This window comes from Pyxicephalus adspersus, chromosome 2, assembly GCF_032062135.1.
Source record: "Pyxicephalus adspersus chromosome 2, UCB_Pads_2.0, whole genome shotgun sequence".
Taxonomy (NCBI): domain Eukaryota; kingdom Metazoa; phylum Chordata; class Amphibia; order Anura; family Pyxicephalidae; genus Pyxicephalus; species Pyxicephalus adspersus.
The window spans coordinates 78465594-78485559 of record NC_092859.1 but is presented as its reverse complement, the minus strand read 5'-3'; the positions used below and the strand labels follow the sequence as shown (position 1 = coordinate 78485559).

Below are 19966 nucleotides of genomic sequence, written 5' to 3'. Positions count from 1 at the left end.
TGGACTGGTGTCATTATTGTTTTTAATTAGGGATGAGGGATCTTTAGATGTTGTTTTGTAATTAGCAAGTGTGATGGCTTCTGCTTGAATGTAAAAATGGAGACAAGGAATGGTTGTCACTTAACCTCCTTCATAGTTTTCTATACATGACTTATTACAAAGGATAAGTGGTAATTTTCACTTTCAACCAGAATGTCATAGACTTTATTCCCTACATACGAACTACATGCTATGGGGCAAATGAGGTCAAAGCTTAAGGATTAAAGCTTAAGGATCTTATAACCTGGACAGTTTATTACTGTCTTTAAACTTCACAAACTATTTAGCAAAACAGATGTAAGGGCTTTAAATTATTTTGTCCCCCCAGAAGTGACAGAAGTACGCCCAGACTCATAGACAGAAGCAACATTACCTATACTGTCATTGCTACTGTTTTTAGGAGGTAATATTAATAAGTGTCAGTCTTTAAAAAGTGGTATAATATTCCAATCTTGTCACCCTTGTCAAGACCAAGGCTGCGTACACACTTTCAATAATTGTCATTTGAAAGGATCTTTCCTGATCCTGACTAACAACAGAAGACTAAACGATGCATGAACGAGCCACTTTGCTCTATGGAAAGGGGAGCGGCACCCTAATGCGCTCTCTTTTCTTCACTTCCATTACAATCATTCTTCATTCATGGATCTTTCAGAATGGATCCATGAAAGACGAGCGCTGTACACACGTCAGATTCTCATCTGATGTCAGATGATTTTTGTCCAATAATTGCCTCAGGGCTGATATGTGTACGCAGCCTTAGACTGGAATATAGTGTGTGTGAGCAGAAGTGGGAAGTCTAGCTGTTTCTTCTTTTGCTATTGAAAATTTACCATAAAAAATATACCTGATTTTACCAATAAGTTGTCTGTGCTTCTTTTAGGGGTGAAACATTCCCTGATGGAGAATCAATCACTGCCATTGAAAACAAATGGAACTAGAAGATTCTCCACTAGGGAGTGTTTTAGTGAATGTAAGATCCCCTGCTTTAAAAATATACCCCTTATAGTGTTTCACCAAGCAAAATTATATTAAAGTCTGCTCCAAGATCCTTGCCAGGTGGAGCAGCACCTAGTGCAGTCAATTAGCACTTACATGCACACACACAAACCTTTTCACTCTTTCACAAACCCTTTACTCTGTTCTAGTAAGCCTCTAGCAGGAAAGAGGCTTTGTTGTCAAGTTATTATTTTATTTATTCTTAGATAAATTACTTACATAGAAGATTCCATACATCTGTTTCATACATTCCTACATACATACATACATACATACATTCCTACAGTCTGAGTGGCCTGTTGTATGTCTGCATGATGGTCAATTGACACAGTAGCTGGTTGAAACAGTTGAGCCAACAGAGCACCAGAAAGGGTAGAAAGATAATATCTCCCTAATTTTTCTGCTTCATCCCAACAAGATCTTATATTGTAAAGCTGGCTATTTTAAAATATATCCTGCTACCAGGCAAATTATTTTATGTAGATTTTCATGGCAGTTGTGTTTTAAAACGTTTTGTCTATAATAAAATATTCATTTAAAAAAACAAGCAACACTTGCCTTCTGGAAACAATTCTGCTAATTAAAGATAATTATGGATAACAACCTTTACTGTAATAAAATAATCCACTTCAAGGAGATGCTGCACTTGCAGACAAAACAAATCCAGATCACATGACTTATTTGTAATTCAGCTCTCATCCGGAGAAGTGATGAAAACAGTAAAATTACGTGGAATTATTTTTTTTTCTGTACAGAGTAAATAACATTGCAAAAGGTTTTACAATGAAGCTCACCATAGACATATCATGATAGAGTGGTAATTGTGCAAAGAGAATGTCATGTCAATATTGCCAGCAGATATGCTGGTGAAATCAATGCTTATCTAATGTCTATCGGTGCCCTACATTTTTTAAAAAGAAAAAAACAAATAAAAAAAATAATATTTCCCCCTTTTCTGCATATAAAAGCACACCACTCACCAAGTTTTTAACAATAGATGGCCTGTCCTGCTGAGTACAAAGCAGCCTTAGGAATGAATACTGAACAGAACAGCAGAAGAAGCTGGATATGGCAATCATGTGGTCTGAACAAATATGAAACCGAATGCCAGAAATCATTAGTTTAGGTAGCATAATATCAGTTTTATGTACAGTACAGTGGTGTCTTTGCACTACACAGTCAACCAAATAAAACCTGCAAAAGACATAACTATATGTTACATAGGTTAATCTTGTGACTGCTTGGACCCTTTTCTTAGATCTGTAGCTAATTGAAATATATATATATTTTTCATGTTGTCAGTCAATGCAGAAACAATTTTTAAATGTTGTGTATTGATGCCAGTCAATCCAACCTTGTAATATTTGCTATTGATTCAAGATGGTAAGCACAGTCCTGCAGTGTTAGATATATCTAGGCCTACCTTTTCCACATCCTTTAGATTGTTTTTGAGTTTTGGGCGAAGAATTTCCTTTGGTTTTCTTCTGGACTCAAACACAGCTCTTTTGAAGATCATCACTGCCATCTAATTTAAAAAAAATGTTAGTTTGTATAATATATATGGTAACCAATTTTTGTGTATACAGCGCCCCTGTTTTTTTAAAGCTGTCCAAAATAGAGAGGATACACTTTCATTAGTGAAGCTGGGTGAACCAGCAAACCTGGAATGGCAAAATTTACAAATAGTGTCTACCATCAGGAGTACTCTTTGGATGCCCTGGGATCCCTAGGTTGTCACAAGTAATACTGAAGATTAGTCAGGCTAGAGTCAAGACAAAGTCTAATCATACTGGGTACCATGCATTTACTAACAAGGGTATATTAGGTGGTAAGTAAGTTTGGGAAATTGCTTTTGTTTTGTTTATTTAGTGGTAAACCATGCTGTTAATTTGAATAAAAAAATGATTATAACAAAATATAATACCTTTATTTTGATCTATTATTTTTTTCTAACTTCTATTAGTGCTTTTCATGATTGATTATACAACTTTTATAGGAGAGATTACATATTTTTCAGTTTGTTCTAATGGTTTCGGAGAGGGGAAATTGTTCTTGACACATTTTTAATCAACTAAGAAAGTATTAATTGGACATTCCAGCAAACAATTACTAAGAAAGCTAAATATATCATTCTGCTGCTCTCCGTTGTTTTCCCTGAATTCTTCGAATATAATATGCTATAACATTTTATGCATGAAACTTATTTGCCCACAGTAATTTATATATATATATATATATATATATAATTATACATGTAAAAAAGAAACAGTAAAAAGTGAATTGTTGGCTATTTTACCACATTTGATAAGTTATGATATGACAAGGTTTTAGATGTCAGAGTCTATAAACAGACCTAAATAAAGTGGAAAATGATATGAACCCAATCATTCCACCCTAAGAAAAATAGTCAACAAGTGGCATAGATTACCAACTATTGCAAAACTTAAGGGGACTGGCTAGCCTAGTAAATGCAGGTTATTTGCGCTCTAAAAAGTTTCTAAAAAAAAATGCATAAGGTGCACATATTGTCATGTCAATTCAATAGTCCTCTTTTGCACAGATGGTCCCCTGAACCACTACGTCCAAAGCTGGAGAGGATACACTTTCATCATTGAAGCTGTATTATCCAGCAAACCTGGAATGGATTTCTCAATGTCATTTGCTAGCAAATGTTTTGAATCCGGGACCAGATCCATTCAAGTTTGCTGGATCACCCAGCTTCACTGATGAAAGTGTATCCTCTCCAGCCTTGGAGAGGTTTAATAAATCAGGGCCTATTTTTGACCTACTGAGATGTGTTTAATATATAGCCATTGTAGGTCAAATGCAGCCTTTATTTCCTCAATTCTGTGTTGGCCATTCAAACACATTCATCTGCATTTAAACAAATATTAAATGAAGAGTGACCCCAGCATTTTAAAAGAATAACTGTAGGTACGTACCCTAAAAGTGTCCCATCTTCTAGATATTTCTGATAAGCAGCCTAAGGCTATTCGTGTCACTAATTTGCTTTGTAACTATTCCAAACAGTGTCTGCATTTAGCCCACCCCACCACTTTATACTAATCTCTTCACCCCTCCCCCATTGGAGTTATCAATACACCTGGTGTTTGTATTGGATTCAAATGGGGTGGTTTTCAATCATGTAAAAAAAACAATTGGCTACTCAGCCTGAGCACTGTTTTATGCGAAGTTATAATAATGTCACTTATGAACTCTGGATGGCTTTTTTGCGCTGTCGGAGAAAAAATAAACTTCTGTTTAAGTGTTCAATCCGGTGAATAGAGATTTAGAATGCAAGGCAAACTTAGATATTCGTCATAGAAGCTTACTAGAAGTATTTGGTCCTTACTAGACCGGTCTTATTCTTGTGGGAAAAATAAACACCTTAAATAACTGAGAATCCCTAGTTCTGACAACTAGAACATTTTAAACATTTATTCACAAATGTATTCACAAATATAATTTTAAGCTCTTTCACATTAACAAGCTTGTCATTTATATAACTAAACCATATACTTCAAACATTTATTTACAACTCGTAGCCAATCTAAGTATTGCTTAAAACTGAGATGTAGAAATAGGACAATCTTTATTCCGTGGAAGAAAAACAATGACGGCAAATATCAATACAACAAGATTATAGAAATACATACAAATAGCCTCACAGAAAGTATTACAAAATTCATTACATGACTCAGGTGTATGTGAATATCTTATTGAGATTGTAACTCATACTATACATAAGCCAATGCAATACTTTTTAAACCACACAAAAATGTTTGTTTACCTTAAGAGTGGACTCTTTAAAAGCTTTTTTTGCTTCTTCGTTGTGTGAAGAATCACTCATACGTTCAAGCTGGCTAAGCTCACTTATCTTACTGACAGCACGGCGAGCAAACACCTAGGAGAAACACAAACACCATATAGAATATTTTGCAATAATCTTCAGTGGTAAAAAAAGAAACAATGTGCCAACAAACAAATAATAATTAATATGTAATCCTCTGTAAACAAGAAAGGTCACAAGACACTTGGTGGCTTTATATATTTGTTTTTACTTCATTATTGGAATTTACAGGAGAGAAAGGGACCTTTTTATATGTACAAATTAAATAAAAACTAACATTAATTTGTTAATGTATGAAAATCTCATATTTAAACAGATTTTCAGTGATACAAAAAAAAAACCCCTCTCATGGTGTGTAAATAATGCAAGTATCAGCATTCAGTAGATTGGTTCAAGAGAAAAAACATTTTTTCTTGCCAGCAAAATAAAGCAACAACCAAACATGTCAAAGCTTAACTCCAGACTATACTTTTTTAAAAGAAAAGAAAGGGTTAGACCAGGTGTTGGGTTTTTATTGCCATGTTGATTTCCCATCAGCTCCTTTTTAGAGTGAAATGCAGGGATAGCAATGCAACCGAGGGACAGACAAAAATAAAAACTGTCCCCATTGTGGAGATCCTATTAAAGGACCACTTTACTGAGATAAATATTACATTTTTTACTAGTGTGCTTTTTATTATACTTTATAAAATAGTTTTTTTTTAATAAAAGTACAGTATTCCACATCATGGGACTATTCGTCTCACTTTCTCTGGTGAAGAATATTCCAGGCACGTGTATTCAATGGGAACCATTGGAATTTATGAATTAATTAAACAGACCCCCATAGCTGAACTCATTTAAATGTGTACAGTTTGTTAGTAAATGCTTGGTTTGTAAATTATTTTACAAGAAGGTTTTTTTTCCAAGTCTGTCCCCACAACACCTGATGTACAGATCACTTTGTGATGTACAGATCAAGTGCCTAGTGTAGTAGACAGTAACACTGCCTGTTTTAATGCCTCCATGATCACCTATACCAAGGTGTACAAAAAAAATATAAAAAAAAAAACACAAAAAAAATCCTAGCAAAACATACTACATATTTGAGTTTTTTTAGTATAGCGGTCGTTTAACATTGTGCTTTGGTGATAGCTAATTTTGGAAATGGAAATTCATACGGCCAAATCATGACAGTGGAAACAGGAAAAAAATAAACATGGTCTTATCTCATTTCTATTTGCTTTTGCTAGAGCTGAGCCTTAAGTTGCTTATAGACAATGAAGAAAGATTAAGAAGTCACAAAACTTTCATTTTGTATAGACATACATGCTGGAATTTCTCTTTGAGGAGAAAGAAAGTACCAGCGCCAGGGAAATTTGTAAGTTTCAAACACAAGAACTCAACATGGTTGATCAGCTCAGCAAGATAGCTAAGTAAAAGTGGAATTGTAGGTATCAAGGTGCATCAATTTCCTATTTTGTTCTTACCTGTGCAGATCAGACGACAAACATGTTATGCCTATAGGCATATTGTAATATTAACACAAAAGTTTATTCCTACAATCCCACTTCTGATTAACCTATGTTGTTATAGCTTCTTCCCCTGAATCTGGACCTATATATGGCAATTTGGTAGAGCAACTAAACTTTAAATTCTTCTTTTGTCAAAAAAGCAATTGAAGACATAAAATGGTGGTCCTGATTTATTGCAGCAAAACATCCGATTAAATTCATAGACATTTCTGTTATTTTCCCCATTTAGGAATCAACGTTTCAATAAACTGTATTTTGTTCAGTTTCAATTTTACAATCTATTAAATTCTGGTGGTTAATTGACCTCATGGTTGTTTGATAGCTTTTTATAGCAATGGTAAAATTACCTGTATATAAATTTGTTTTAAATTGCAGACTTTGTTGAGCAGGATTCTTCTATTTTTTGTTCCATACAATATTTCAGTGCAATAATGATTTTAAAGTAAGGAAACAAAAATGGTTAACTAGAAATAATATAGATGAAATATAGCTTAAAAAAACGTAAGTTTCCTGGTACTAAATTTACATAGAATACCATCAATAACTTCCCATTTTTTCCAGCATTTATTTAAATTTACACTGTGGGATTTTAAAAAGATTGGAAGTTTATCCAGTTAACAACCTATAGAACAAGAACAGCATTTATATTTAACTATATGTATATATTTATATATAACGAGTTTAAGCATCTGACCCTTTTTTTAAGTATACTATTTATATTAGCTGTCTGTAATCACTGGTACAGCAGAACTCATTCTGGAGGAGGGAAAACAATGTGTGAGTTTCAATCTCAATCCACAAAGATGCCAATCTAAATTGGAGTCTAGATCACAAGAGGAGAGTGAAAAAAGTCATAACCTCAAAAACAAGGAAATGCTCATTTATTGTACAGCTATCGGACTGGGAGCAAATGGGTAACCTATACTATATTGCTTATGTCTATATTGCTTAGGTAGCCGCAATGGCTAGCTAAGCAATATAGCTCACAGACCAATCTTTTATGTTTAGAAATAACAACTTAAAATTGTCCCTTGGTTTCCTAACCTGCAATAAAAGCTGCAATTCCACTAAATGCTATGGGCAAGGTATACAAAACAATGTATCATAAATGTAAAGTTCAGATTTTAGCTAGTACTACCCCAATAAAGCCATTTCATTGATTTTAGAAAGTAGAAAATGTACTTTACCTCTCCATGAACACCTGCTCGGCAGTCAAAGTAGCACTGACACACAGCAGTGTACAGTGTTGCCCTCCATTTCAGGTAGTGTAGAGACAGCAGGGGAACTGATGATTCCATACACACGCTGGCCCATAAGAGGAACTCCAAAGCCTATAAAAAAGGTACGTGTGATACAATGTTTACTCTGCTAACAAAGATTTGCCATTTATTGTCTTATAATGACAAAAGCAAATTCATCTGGTGTCACTGTGTGGTATATGATGCAGTAAATACATTACAACCTAACAGTTAGATTTATTATTTTATATAGGCTCTGATAAAAGTGTTTGCAAAGATCAGCAAAGCAAACACAAGACCATCATATTATGCATTACCTATTAAACCCACTAGAGGTCCCCCTTGGATGAGGTTTGAATTTCAACCACAAGATTGCATCTCTCATGAAATCCCCTGCAGACACAAACTAATGGCCTGAATTTGTTTTATGGCATAAAAATATCCATATAGGTCATGATCCTCATGAACATTTGGAAATTCAAGAAAAGATTTACAGTACATAGTGTGCAGGAGAACCTTCACCTTCTGATTTACTCTTAAACGTGTAGTAAGATGAATGATGCAATATGAATTTATCATAACACTCTGTAAAATTTGATAAAACACAATAATTATTTATCCCTTCAGACAATAACCCTTCCTCTTTTTTAACTTCCCTTTTTCTAGGCTTTACTCACCTAAAATATACCAGTGCTCTGCCATTGCAGTACTTGCAGGGTAACTCTAATTTCACCCACTAAAGCTGTTTAAAATATATACGGTACTTTATTTCCACTTGCTTACCTGCTGCTCTAGCAGCAACATATTTAGTACATTCAAGTATTGGGACATCTGTGACAATGCTGGAATAGCAGCTGCCAGCGCAGACACCCAGATTGGAAACAGGAAGAAAAACTTTTTTTTTAGCATCAGATCATGACTTGGAACTTACACTGAGTAAAAAATGACTAACATTACAATTAAATTAAATAAATAAATAAATATATGAATGTAGTTTTTCCTAATTCAACTTGAACCTCAGGCACCCCCATTTTTTAATATAACTGATAAAGTCTTTTAATAAAAAATCATCTAAGTGCATGTACACAGTATTAGTATTTACTATGTTATAACTTATTGGATTTACCTTTTTTAGCAGGTCTGTGTAAGTTCGGAGAGACCGGAGACTCTCCTTTGCCTCTACAGCAATGGATCACTAAATAAAGATATACACCAGCTTTGCTTTGTTTTAAAAAAATGACTCCTGAAGTTCTAAGAATGTGCAAATAGTGACTTTAAACACAATTTAAAATTACAGTGATGCACTGTCATTAGGAGCACTGTTACTGAGTGATAAGTAGTCAGATCACAAGCCCTGTACCTGAATCAATCAACTCCCAGCTTATAGTTGGACTATGGCTGTCACTGACAGCTGACAGTCCAAGCAATAAAACCCACTAGGACTCTAGGACTCAAGTTCTCGTAAGCTATGTTAAACACATGAGCCCTGGGCTCAGTTTTAGCACTGCATTAGGATAACCAAACGAATTTCCAGTGACGTGTTACAAGGACAAACAGAATTTAGGTAATTAAAGGAGTTTAAAGCAATTATTGTAAACATGTTAAAAAAATAATGTTTTCCCTATTATGTAATAATGTGTGTATATCAGTGACATAAAAATCCAGGTTAGCGCAATTTAAATAAATTGATTAAAAATAATCCACAAGCCCATCTAATATGCACAGAAACCATAGCAGTGTATACAACATGTATTTATCCATGTATGTGTCCAAATATGTGAATGATTTTTTGGGATGAGTTTTAATTTGAGCAAATAACCACCTGATCTGCTTCCCTAAACACAGGAGAGGAAATGAGCTAAAACAATGCAGTCTAAAAATAAATATCCTGTATATGAATTACACTACACCTAGAAGTATGTCCCACCATTTAAACTGACCTATATAAAATTCCTGTTTGGTGACAACATTCTCAATTGATATCACTGTCCTACTAAAAGTGTAATTCTGCTACTGCAAAGAAACAGCATGACAGCAGATATGAACAAGATAGAATTTTAAGGGATTGTTGCTATTGCAATATGCATCTAAAAGCAGTGCTCAAGGGTTCAAATGCAAAAAAAGGGGTTTCATTTGACCTACTGTTTCTGTAAAGAAAAGAATGTTATTAGCAATTCCTGTCTATGGAAATGCAACACAAACAGGTCAACTGCAGCCTCAGAACCGTAACCCACACTCCAATAATATTAATATTGAAGTAAGTAGTAATTTGTTAATCTGTGTTTGATGTGCACTTCCCAGACACATCAAAGCAGGAAAAGTACATCAAACTTAGACAAGCATTTTCAACTGCCTTTAACCATTTTTCGGTCACAAAAACTATGGACAGTAAAATACATATTATCACTAGGTTTCCATCAGAACGGTGACCTGAGTTCCAGACTATGGGTAATAGAAGTAGTACATAGCTATATAATAAGCTGGTAAAGTTACTAATATTGCTAATAGTGGGTTACCTTGATCCATTTGATTGTTTTTCAAATCTTGGAATATCTGTCAATCAAATTTATTTCTGGGTAAAAGCTATTAATATAATTTACAAAATGTATATTTGATCTTTTCTATGCACTACAAAAGGTATTGAGAATTACATTTAGATTTCCACTGAAGATGATTTCTGCCTACTGATTGCTATAATCTTCCATATTAGGTTAAGAGTTGCAATCTATCTCCAAAAGTATCTATTGGAGGTCTAGTTATAAAGTAATGAATCTGACATTCACTGAAACATTCTCTGGTGGAGAATCTTCAAGGTCCATGTTTTTCAATGGGAACAATTGGTTTTCTACTATGGAATGTTTTGGTGAATGTTATGTTTACTTCTTTATAAATAGACCCTCTAGTGTTCATTGTTTCTTACCTTTGATGAATGTCCCAGTACCATTAAATGTCTGCATATTGTATATATATGAAGGGTACCTAGGGACAGGGAATGGTAAAACTGTTTAATTAATACAAAAAAGCATACATAAATGTTTGTGTTTATATTCAATATTACACAGTTTACAGTGAGGGAAATAGAAATGTTGTCCTTTAGTAAAATTCACATTAGCTCAAATATTTGTTTTGTAGTTTATCCACAAGGACTTGTGTGTCATAATATTACTCATCCAACAGCCTAGACTCCTGAATTAGGATGTCCACACCTCAAGTTAAATACCTCAAAAGCAGTATTTAAAAGTTTGTCTTAAGGTAAAAAAAAAGAGTTGTAATTCAATCAATTCTAACTCTTTTGAATATTTGTTAATTTAAAGTGACACACATGGGGGATGTTTAAGCAGCTCTATTTCCCATAATATAAAAGTTAAAAAAGTATATAAAAAGTAAAACAAAATAAACAATTTTACTTTTTTCTAAACTCGAAACTTTCCCTTACCTATCTTAGTCCTCTCCTTGTTGATACGTTTGCCCATTTATATTACCAGTATTTGATTCATGACTAATCTTGCCTTTCAAAGCTGTATTACCTACCAAGGAATTTATAATTGTGCCCATTCAATGCAGAGATTTACAATCAGGTTAGTGACCTCTCATTTCATTGCTATGATTGAGCAATACAGCTTGGTCACATCACAGCCTGTGACTGCAAAATAAAGCAACAGCAGACTGATGAGTTCATGACTGTGCTCTCTCCTTATCAGCATGCTCCATGCAAGCACATACCGTACGTATGCTATGCACTAAACTCCCTCATTGTACTGACCCTCTGTCCCCCAAACTGAGTTTTACTGCATGGGTGATTACAAGAAACTGACACCAATCAAAATTAGATACTAACACCACTTGCATTTAAAAAGACATTTACATTCATTTGACTATTATAGCTGTATTAATTAATTAATTTTTCTTTTATATTTGAAAAATTGAACTTTTTGTTTTTTCCACAATTAGGGCAGGTTTAGAAAATAGTGCTAGGTCTTACTTTCGGGGAAACACGGTAGTAACTTACATGTGACTATAGTAACAATTCTTCATGACGTACATACCATTGAAAATTAGCCAACAAAGATGTTCCTGCGGAAGGACAACCTGCATAATGAGTTGTAGAAAGGACAAAATGCTAAGGCACTTCTTCACAGATTCCTGGTTTTGAAGATTAGCATCACTTGTCTTCACCAGCTGGTACATGCAAATGCATCTGCCTTGCAGGGCATGAAACTGAAATAAACATGACAAATATGCTGGTAAAATACTGCGAATAAATAAAGATCTAGAATAAACTTAATAAAACCTATTTAACTTGGTGAAGTGTCATACTTGTTTTATGTTCTTCATGTACAGGTTGTGATACAAGCACACGAAGATACAGAGAACACATTTAAAAAGCACCTTATGAATGTTTGTATGGATTCACCTAAATGAAGGAAACAGTCTTCATTAAATGAAGGAAAAAATGTTTCTAAAGCTTAGTCTTCTGCCATGTTATAGGGGAGTATTTTCATCAGTTGTACATATCGGATAGTTTTCCCAGCCAATATGTAAAGCTGCCCTATGCCCCAATTCTCTCCCAGAGGAATAAAAAGAATTATAGACTGCTCACTCAAGGTGTAGTGTATTTCTGTTGTAAGAAATCTCATAATCATATATATATATATATATATATATATATTGCTTGTTTATGAAATGTATGTTTTTAGAATGACATGAGGGACATAAGATGAGATGAAGTGGGGATGACACAGGTAACACAAAATGTTCACACTCTTCTTCATCTCACAAAGTATGATATATACCTGGCAATTTCAGTGTGTGCCAGCACATAATTCAATGTTATGAGACAATCTTCTGCAATCTTTAGGAGTCCTTGTGATACACCACATACAAGTCTCAGCTAATGGTTTTACTGCTGACTTACAGCTGATGATTGAAGGCATGTTACTCTTTATAGACTTACATGGCCAGAGACACATGACCTAAACTATGTAATAAATGAGATATGCCAAAGCTCTCAACTCAGGTTGCAAGTTGACATTTACATGTGTTATATGCCCATATTCAGTGTTCAGGGCACATTAAAAAAAGTTTCCACAAAAATCAAATATGTTTAGAGAAACTTTGATTTACCTTGCATTAACTAGGCATTAGTGGATTGCAAATTTGCAGACATATACTGTTAATTTTAAAAACTGATTTTTTTTATGCTTTACCGGTATGCAAGACCATCCAATTGAAGAACTACGCAAAGAGACCTGCAGTGTCAAGATTTTAACTTGATGAAGTGTAAAGCAAGGGTAAGCTCTTATAAATCACTAGGGTAAGTATACCATTCCTATGTATCTAGGGCTGGTGAGTATTCTAAAAGCATCACTAAAACACACTAAATGCCCTTTTTAAGTGTTCCGGTAAAATATGTTCACTGGTTACTACGACAACAACTTTTTTATTTCATTGTATGTTGCTTTAATATGTTGTCCATTTATACAATGTCATTTCAAATAGAACAAACACATGCATGGGCACATACTTGTGTAACTTTTCTGCTTGGTATTATACAAAATATTAGGAAGAAATCTTCTGCCATGGTACTGAGAGATTTAAATTTCCATTGCTGACCTTTATCTAAAAATACTGCTTGTTTGTTGGTTTATTTAACTCCATTTCTCTCCTTTTCATTTCTAATCAACTTTCTATTCAACCAAACTTAGTTTTAGATTATGTCGAATTTATTCTAAAACCTTGTGTTCCGAGATCTTCAAAGCTGTGTTGTTTGTGTTCCTCTACCCCCTACTCACCTCATATATCTCTTATTTCATTGAAAATTTGGTAATAAAAACAGATTTATCCATAAAACTACTGTTTGACTGGTTAGTGTTCTGATACCATGCCATGAAGACCTCCTGAATCACTGATCCAGAGTTTGCAGTTCAGGCACTCAGCTAATTGCAGAAAGAAGTGTTTCAGATGTGTGACAAACTACTGAAGATTTACATCCAGGAAACTGGCATTCTTTAAAAATTAGTTCAGCAACAGCAGTTTAAATCACGTCTCACTGATAGGTCCACTTTATTTCTATTTACATATAGGCCAATATAATTAAAGTGAAGGAGTGATAGGTATATTATCACCTGAGAAAGAGCTGGCTAAGCATTATATTTTACATCATGAAGTCAGTAATTGAAAGTGAAAATATTTTAACAATTCATTTATTTGGATCATTTTTTATATGTTGATAACCTGCATAATTTATTCTCATATTTATTACAGATACATTTAGCAATGTACATGTACATTTCTCATCTTCATTATCCACTCATACCTTCTCAAACAAATGTTTGAGTAAAGAGCAAAATGCCACTGAATGTTTTAGAGTTTCAAGCAACCTACATAAGTGTATCAATTTTACTTGACGTATAATATGGTCAGACTCATATTCAGGTTGGCTGCATCATATCATTTCATTTCATCTATGATGGTCTATATTCTCCAGTCTTGGAGAGCTTTAATAAATCCGACCCATTATGAAGCCAAAGATGTGTGGGCACATGAATATTACATTTATATGAGCTTGGTGAACACCTTATGCCAAGACCCTTTGCAGATGAAGCTCCCACCAATAAAAAATTTTGATGCGTTTCTATTGGAAGCAGCGGTGGACATGAGGAGGTACAAAGTTTGCCACTGAATGAGGGCCCTGGATCCTACTCAGAAAACAGGAGCTCCAAGTTAGTTTGGGGAGAGAGCTTCACAGGAGCCCACTGTTACTGAGCTGCCACTGGTGGAAAGGATTGCCCACTCAGCTAAAATAGCATTAATGATTTCGGTTACTAATGATGGATAAATAGACCTCTTAAATTAAATACGTAAATAAACTTTGTGCATACCGTCAAACTAGCATTTTTGTCATCCGTGCCAGATGGAAAAAATGTAGACTTAAATTTTTCTACATCTGTAATTTCGTCAATGTCCGCTGAGCAGAACTGTTCCAGATAGCGTCCATAGCACTGAAAGAGTGCGAGTTTATATTCCTAAAAAAAGAAATAAATTAGATAACTCAGAGATTTGCTCCCTTAATGAAGTCCCAGATCGTGCTGAGTTCCTCCAGGTACACCAGGTTGCTACCACATTGCAAAAACATTGCCAGGTTTCCTCCCGAACAGTCCCTAGAGTATCTATCAGTCTAGTTAAGATATTCGATTGGGACTGGCGACAGGGAGTGACGTAAATTGATCTAGGCTATTGGTACAGCAACGTGTAATATGTTGGCGGTATATAAATAACACAATAAATAATCCAGTGCAAGAAAATCACACCAATTTTACAGTGTCAGAGGTTAGTTGGAGTCTGCGGCTGTTTGTACTACAGTGGGGTGTGGATATCAGCAGTCACAGTTGATTTACAATCTTGTAGCCTCCCAATCAGCACCTGTCAAACCCATAGTCCTGCCCACTGCTTTTTAGATTGACTGCACTACCTCAAAGATGCCTAAAAGGATATTTTTTAGCTTACCTGTAGCAATGAATTAGACCTTTCTTTCTTTTTCTAATCCATATTAGAAAACTACAGGTGGAATGTACTGGGATAAGTAACAAGAAATTAATCAACTAACTAACAATCAACTGCCAAAAATCCCAAGTTATTAATTAAACTTTTTGGAGCGGTTGAAATCCCTTTTTGTACAGGCATTTTGCTGTAATGCAGTTGCAGGATGTTTTTTGTGGTGCTTCATGCTGCACCTCAGTGTGGTCTTCCACTTGAATTGCTACTATTTACTTTGCTATGTTCACACGTCAGATGATTCTCGTCTCATTATCTCTCCAGAGCTAGTATCAGACAAGAATCTGGTGTGTGTACAGCGGCCATCTGGCTTCTTTCATGGGTCTGGCAATGGAAGTGAAGGTGAGGGAGCACAGAGGGGTGCTGCTCACTCGTTCTCCCTACTCCCCTACATAGAGCAGAACGGCGCTGTATGTACAGCACTTATTCATTCATCTTTTAGTCTCTTGTCGATGGAAAGGATTGTGAAAATCTTACGTGTGTATGTAGCCTTTCAACTGTTCAGCAAACACTTGTAAGTGTCCGTCAAAATCTTGTAATAACCCACAGTTAACTACGCAACTGAAAAGTCTGCCAGAACTTAGCCTAAAGGTCATATTTACAGTCTATAAGTTTATTGGTGTTCTAGTAAAAACTGTAACATTTTGGATTACCCATCACTTTCTATCCCTGTAAGAATGCTTACTAGGACAAACAGAAAGGGTAAAAAAGCCAACCAGCAACACAAACAGTAATAAACATCTACCAAGGGTTGTAACATTTTCATACTGTATCTAAAACTTCAACAAAAAAGTTTACTTTAACATTTCAGTTATGACCTACTCCTACTTCCTGGCCTACCAGCTTCATTTTCTCACTAGGCTAAAAGAAACAACATCAGAAATATATGATTCATCAATGTGCCTAGAATAGCTAGCTTTATGGTGACTCACACAGAAATGTAGGATGAGTTTCATGATAACCTTCATTAGGAAGTATATACATGCTAAAAACAAAATGTGAAATGTATTCAACTCGATAGTTACATGTGCCTGTGAATAACCTTGACTTACTCTGATCTGAACAAGGCTATCTCCAACCTTAAGAAGCTTTTCTTGGTAATACCAGGCTGGCAGGCGAGGTTTATACTTGACCCAGATATGAAACAATGAACTTGATCTGGAAAAAGAAGAGGTGTATATTAAAAAGCAAGTCCATTAACGTTAAGAAAAAATATTTGCATTAAAGCTTTCAAAATTGAATAATAATGTAATCTGCTGTCCTGATTAAGATTTAATTTATCACTACACAAAAGGTGCACCAATTTGCTACAGTGAAACGGTCCAATAAGACATTAGGCTAGAATTGCATTAGTTTAAAGCAACATTTAGTTGACAAAAAGTAAATATTATGCATCTGAGGGTCTGCTAAATACATTAAAACTTTTATAACTAATATGCAACATGAACAGCAAGGGTAGACAGCCAAGATGCAGTTTTCCTAAAAAAACTTCTAACTTTCCACATGGTTTTAGTGGCACCAACTCTTGGACACACCAGAATAACGCCACCTGTCCACCACTTGACAACAGCAATGATATACTGTACTATGTTCCGTTACTTGACTATGTGATAGGGTTTATCTTACTGGACTCCTATAACCGTGGTCTTCAATTCTGGGGAAGACTTTGGTTCATGTTTACTTCCTTTATATAGATTGATTTGTATATGATTGATCTATGGTTGTTCTCACGCTTGTTATTCTCCCCTTTAATGATTCATGAAAATCCTGTATCTAGATAAAACTGTTCATAGCCAATTCTCTCTTTCTCAGTTTTATGATGTTAAATCCTGTTTTGCCTATGTCTGAATGTACTACTAACTAAGATAACAAAGAATGTTAAAAAAAATGCAAACAGTAGGTCCTTTATTGCAGAAGGGACCAGTGATGTCCCATCTGCAATAAAATAACCTTATTTGCCTGACCACAATTTTTTAAACATAGTCACCTGTCCCCTTTTCTTCTCAGGGCTCCTGCATCTTCTTCCTTCTTCTCTTTCTTGTATCCCAGCTTCCTAAACTTATCTGCACATGCATATCTAAGTCATTTTTGGCAGATGGGGACAGCGATCAGGCAGGTAGGTATGTTTTATTGGAAAAGAAACATTGCCTGTCCCTTCCTGCAATAAAGACCTACCTGATCGCCTTCTTTAAAGAGGACATAGTATCAAAAAGACTGTATAACCTACATTACAGTCTACAAATGCATTACTACTAGTTAACATTTAACATGTTATTAATTTTTTTCTTACAGAGGTCCTAATATTCTCTGTGCCAACATCCCCAGATGTCATTTTTATGCAGACATAATTTAGGGTCAGCATCTATTTCAGTAACTGAGTGCCCTAATGTGGCCTCTCTGAATGATTTGTTACAATGTTGCAGTCTTGTCAACCGTAGAGAGGAAATTGAGGAAACGCTTCCTTCTACCTGCATGCTAATTGCATTGTTCTCCGAGATCCCTCAACGTCATTTGAGAGAGCTAATAGTGAAGGAAAGCAGCAGGAAAAGTACATTTTATTTATTATTTATTAACATATACTGGTGAAGTACATTATGACATATTAGAAATTGTAAGACTAGTAATAAAAGGGAACTGATAGGTTCACTTTATCTGTTTAGGGGACACAATCACAAGCATATCAGTACTGCCAAGCAGCCACATATTAACCAACAAAAACAGGGTCTAGAACTACAAATATTTGTAAAGTGAGATGTCTACTTCCATAATTTTGTTCAGCAACAATAAAACATACAACAGAAAGCCATTTTACAACATTTGAAGGAAATGTGTTTTGTTGATTTGAGTACATATGAAACAGATTTTCTTTAATCTCCCCATCCTCAACAATATATACGTATTTTTCTTTAACTTAGCCATCTCTGTACTAAATAAATTAAACTGTGGGTATGTACAACTTAAAGCTTCCACCTTAAGCTCCGTACACACGGATTTTTCTCGCCCGATAATCGGCATTGGCCAGATATCAGGCGAAAATCTGGCGTGTGTACAGTCGGCGCCGTCCATCGTCCGAACGACCGTCCTGGCGGATCCACGGACGATGAACAACGACCAATCCTAATGCAAGGGAAGGGGGAGAGCGCGCAGCAGGGTGCCGCTCCGTCGCTCTCCCCCTCCCCTCTCCATAGAGCAGAACGGTGCTGTATGTACAGCACCGTTCATGCATCGTGTAGTCCTTTGTCGTTGGAAAGGATCGAAAAGGATCCTTTCCAACGACAAAAATTGCACATGTGTACGCAGCTTTACTCCCAAACAATTAAGCCATTTTTAAAGACATTTTTTGTGGGTTAAAGAAAATGTACCAGATAATGTGTGCTGCAATGACTGGTGGCTATAGTAAAATGACAATCTCCTACAGAACAAGTTTTATTGTAACACAGCTTTTCACATACACATGTTACAAAGGAGGATTTTAAGGTTTGAACTGTTAAGGCTAGTACAGAAAAGCAAATTTCCACCTTCAGATTGACTTCGTATCAGATAAAATCAGGCCTAAAATCCATCTGAAATAAAATGTACCAAATGCTTGCTTGCTCCAGCTACAGCCCATTGCCCACAACTTTCCTGCCCTCCTAAATAATAGCAACCTTCATACATTCGAAAGTTGATCACCTGCAACCTCTTAAAGAACCCTAACACTAAATGTAAGCAAACAGTGGAGAAAGTTGGAAAAGTTTAGTGCAAAGGAAGAGGACAAAGTGCAGTTCCCGTTTACACAGTGCACCCCAACACACACATAAGTGTGACAGAGCCTTTAAAATATATCTGAACAGTAAAATCTTTTTTAAAGTATTATAGAATGGGGAATTGTTAGAACCACTGTGATGTTTTTATTGCTCTTGGTCAGAGATTCACCCATCAATTTTTTATTGAGCATTTTTACAGGAACAGAAACTGATGGAATATTCAAAATAATACTGTGGACAAGACAAAAAATCTGCAACAGAAAACCTGTTGTGTTCCCAGGATAAGATGTGAAGAGCAAACTCTGCAACCAGGCATATATAGAAAAAAACATGACAATGGGGGTTTAACAATTCCCTATTATATTCAAAAAGAATCCTATACTAAACTTTTTAATCTACTGGACACAGCAAGAGGTCTGAATGTTGCTCCTTCAAACCAAAGGCCATCAGTTTACATTAAGCAGCATTCAGATGGTGTATATTTTAATTTTAATAAATGTATTAAATAAACATTTTTTATAGGTCACATCATCCACATTTTATGTCACTCCTAGAAGTTATTGTAGTTGCAGCTTGTTGAAAGGCTCCATGTTGAACATGTGCCTTCCTTCTAAGTCTGTGTACTTCCATAAATTCCTTTCCATTTTCACCTGTTTATTTTCATCCGAGGCAAGTTTGTCTTTCCTAATTTAAGTAAGCGTGACAATTTAACAGCTTTGGGGATGAACATGAGACCAGCATAGAGAAGATCCAAGAATAGCGATATCAACAAACTCACTAGGCAACACCACAAACACCAAAACTTGATGTTATAAAGGGGAATGAAGACCATGTTGGCTTTCTAGTCACACACTAAGAGCTTTATTTAAATCAGAGGACACAGACACACACAATTATATTACTAAAATAAATCATTCATTTATCGGCTTTGGGGCATTTAAGCAAATTACCAATGAAATTGGATGCAAATCAGGATACAAAGTCTAGGCAACAGTTTTAATGTTCTTTTGAGACTCGTTCACTTTT

The 19966-nt window shown here is 35.2% G+C and overlaps 1 protein-coding gene across 1 annotated transcript in view; it reads right to left on the bottom strand.

Moving 5' to 3' along the window:
* CFAP54 (cilia and flagella associated protein 54) overlaps positions 1–19966 on the bottom strand; it is a 176825-nt gene that overhangs the window by 149449 nt on the left and 7410 nt on the right. The window contains exons 3-9 of the mRNA XM_072399011.1: positions 16247–16359; positions 14522–14665; positions 11687–11858; positions 10561–10619; positions 7590–7733; positions 4829–4942; positions 2462–2563 (exon numbers count right to left, since the gene is read on the bottom strand). Of these exons, the coding sequence (XP_072255112.1) occupies positions 2462–2563; positions 4829–4942; positions 7590–7733; positions 10561–10619; positions 11687–11858; positions 14522–14665; positions 16247–16359 (848 nt within the window). The remainder of the gene's footprint in view (positions 1–2461; positions 2564–4828; positions 4943–7589; positions 7734–10560; positions 10620–11686; positions 11859–14521; positions 14666–16246; positions 16360–19966) is intronic.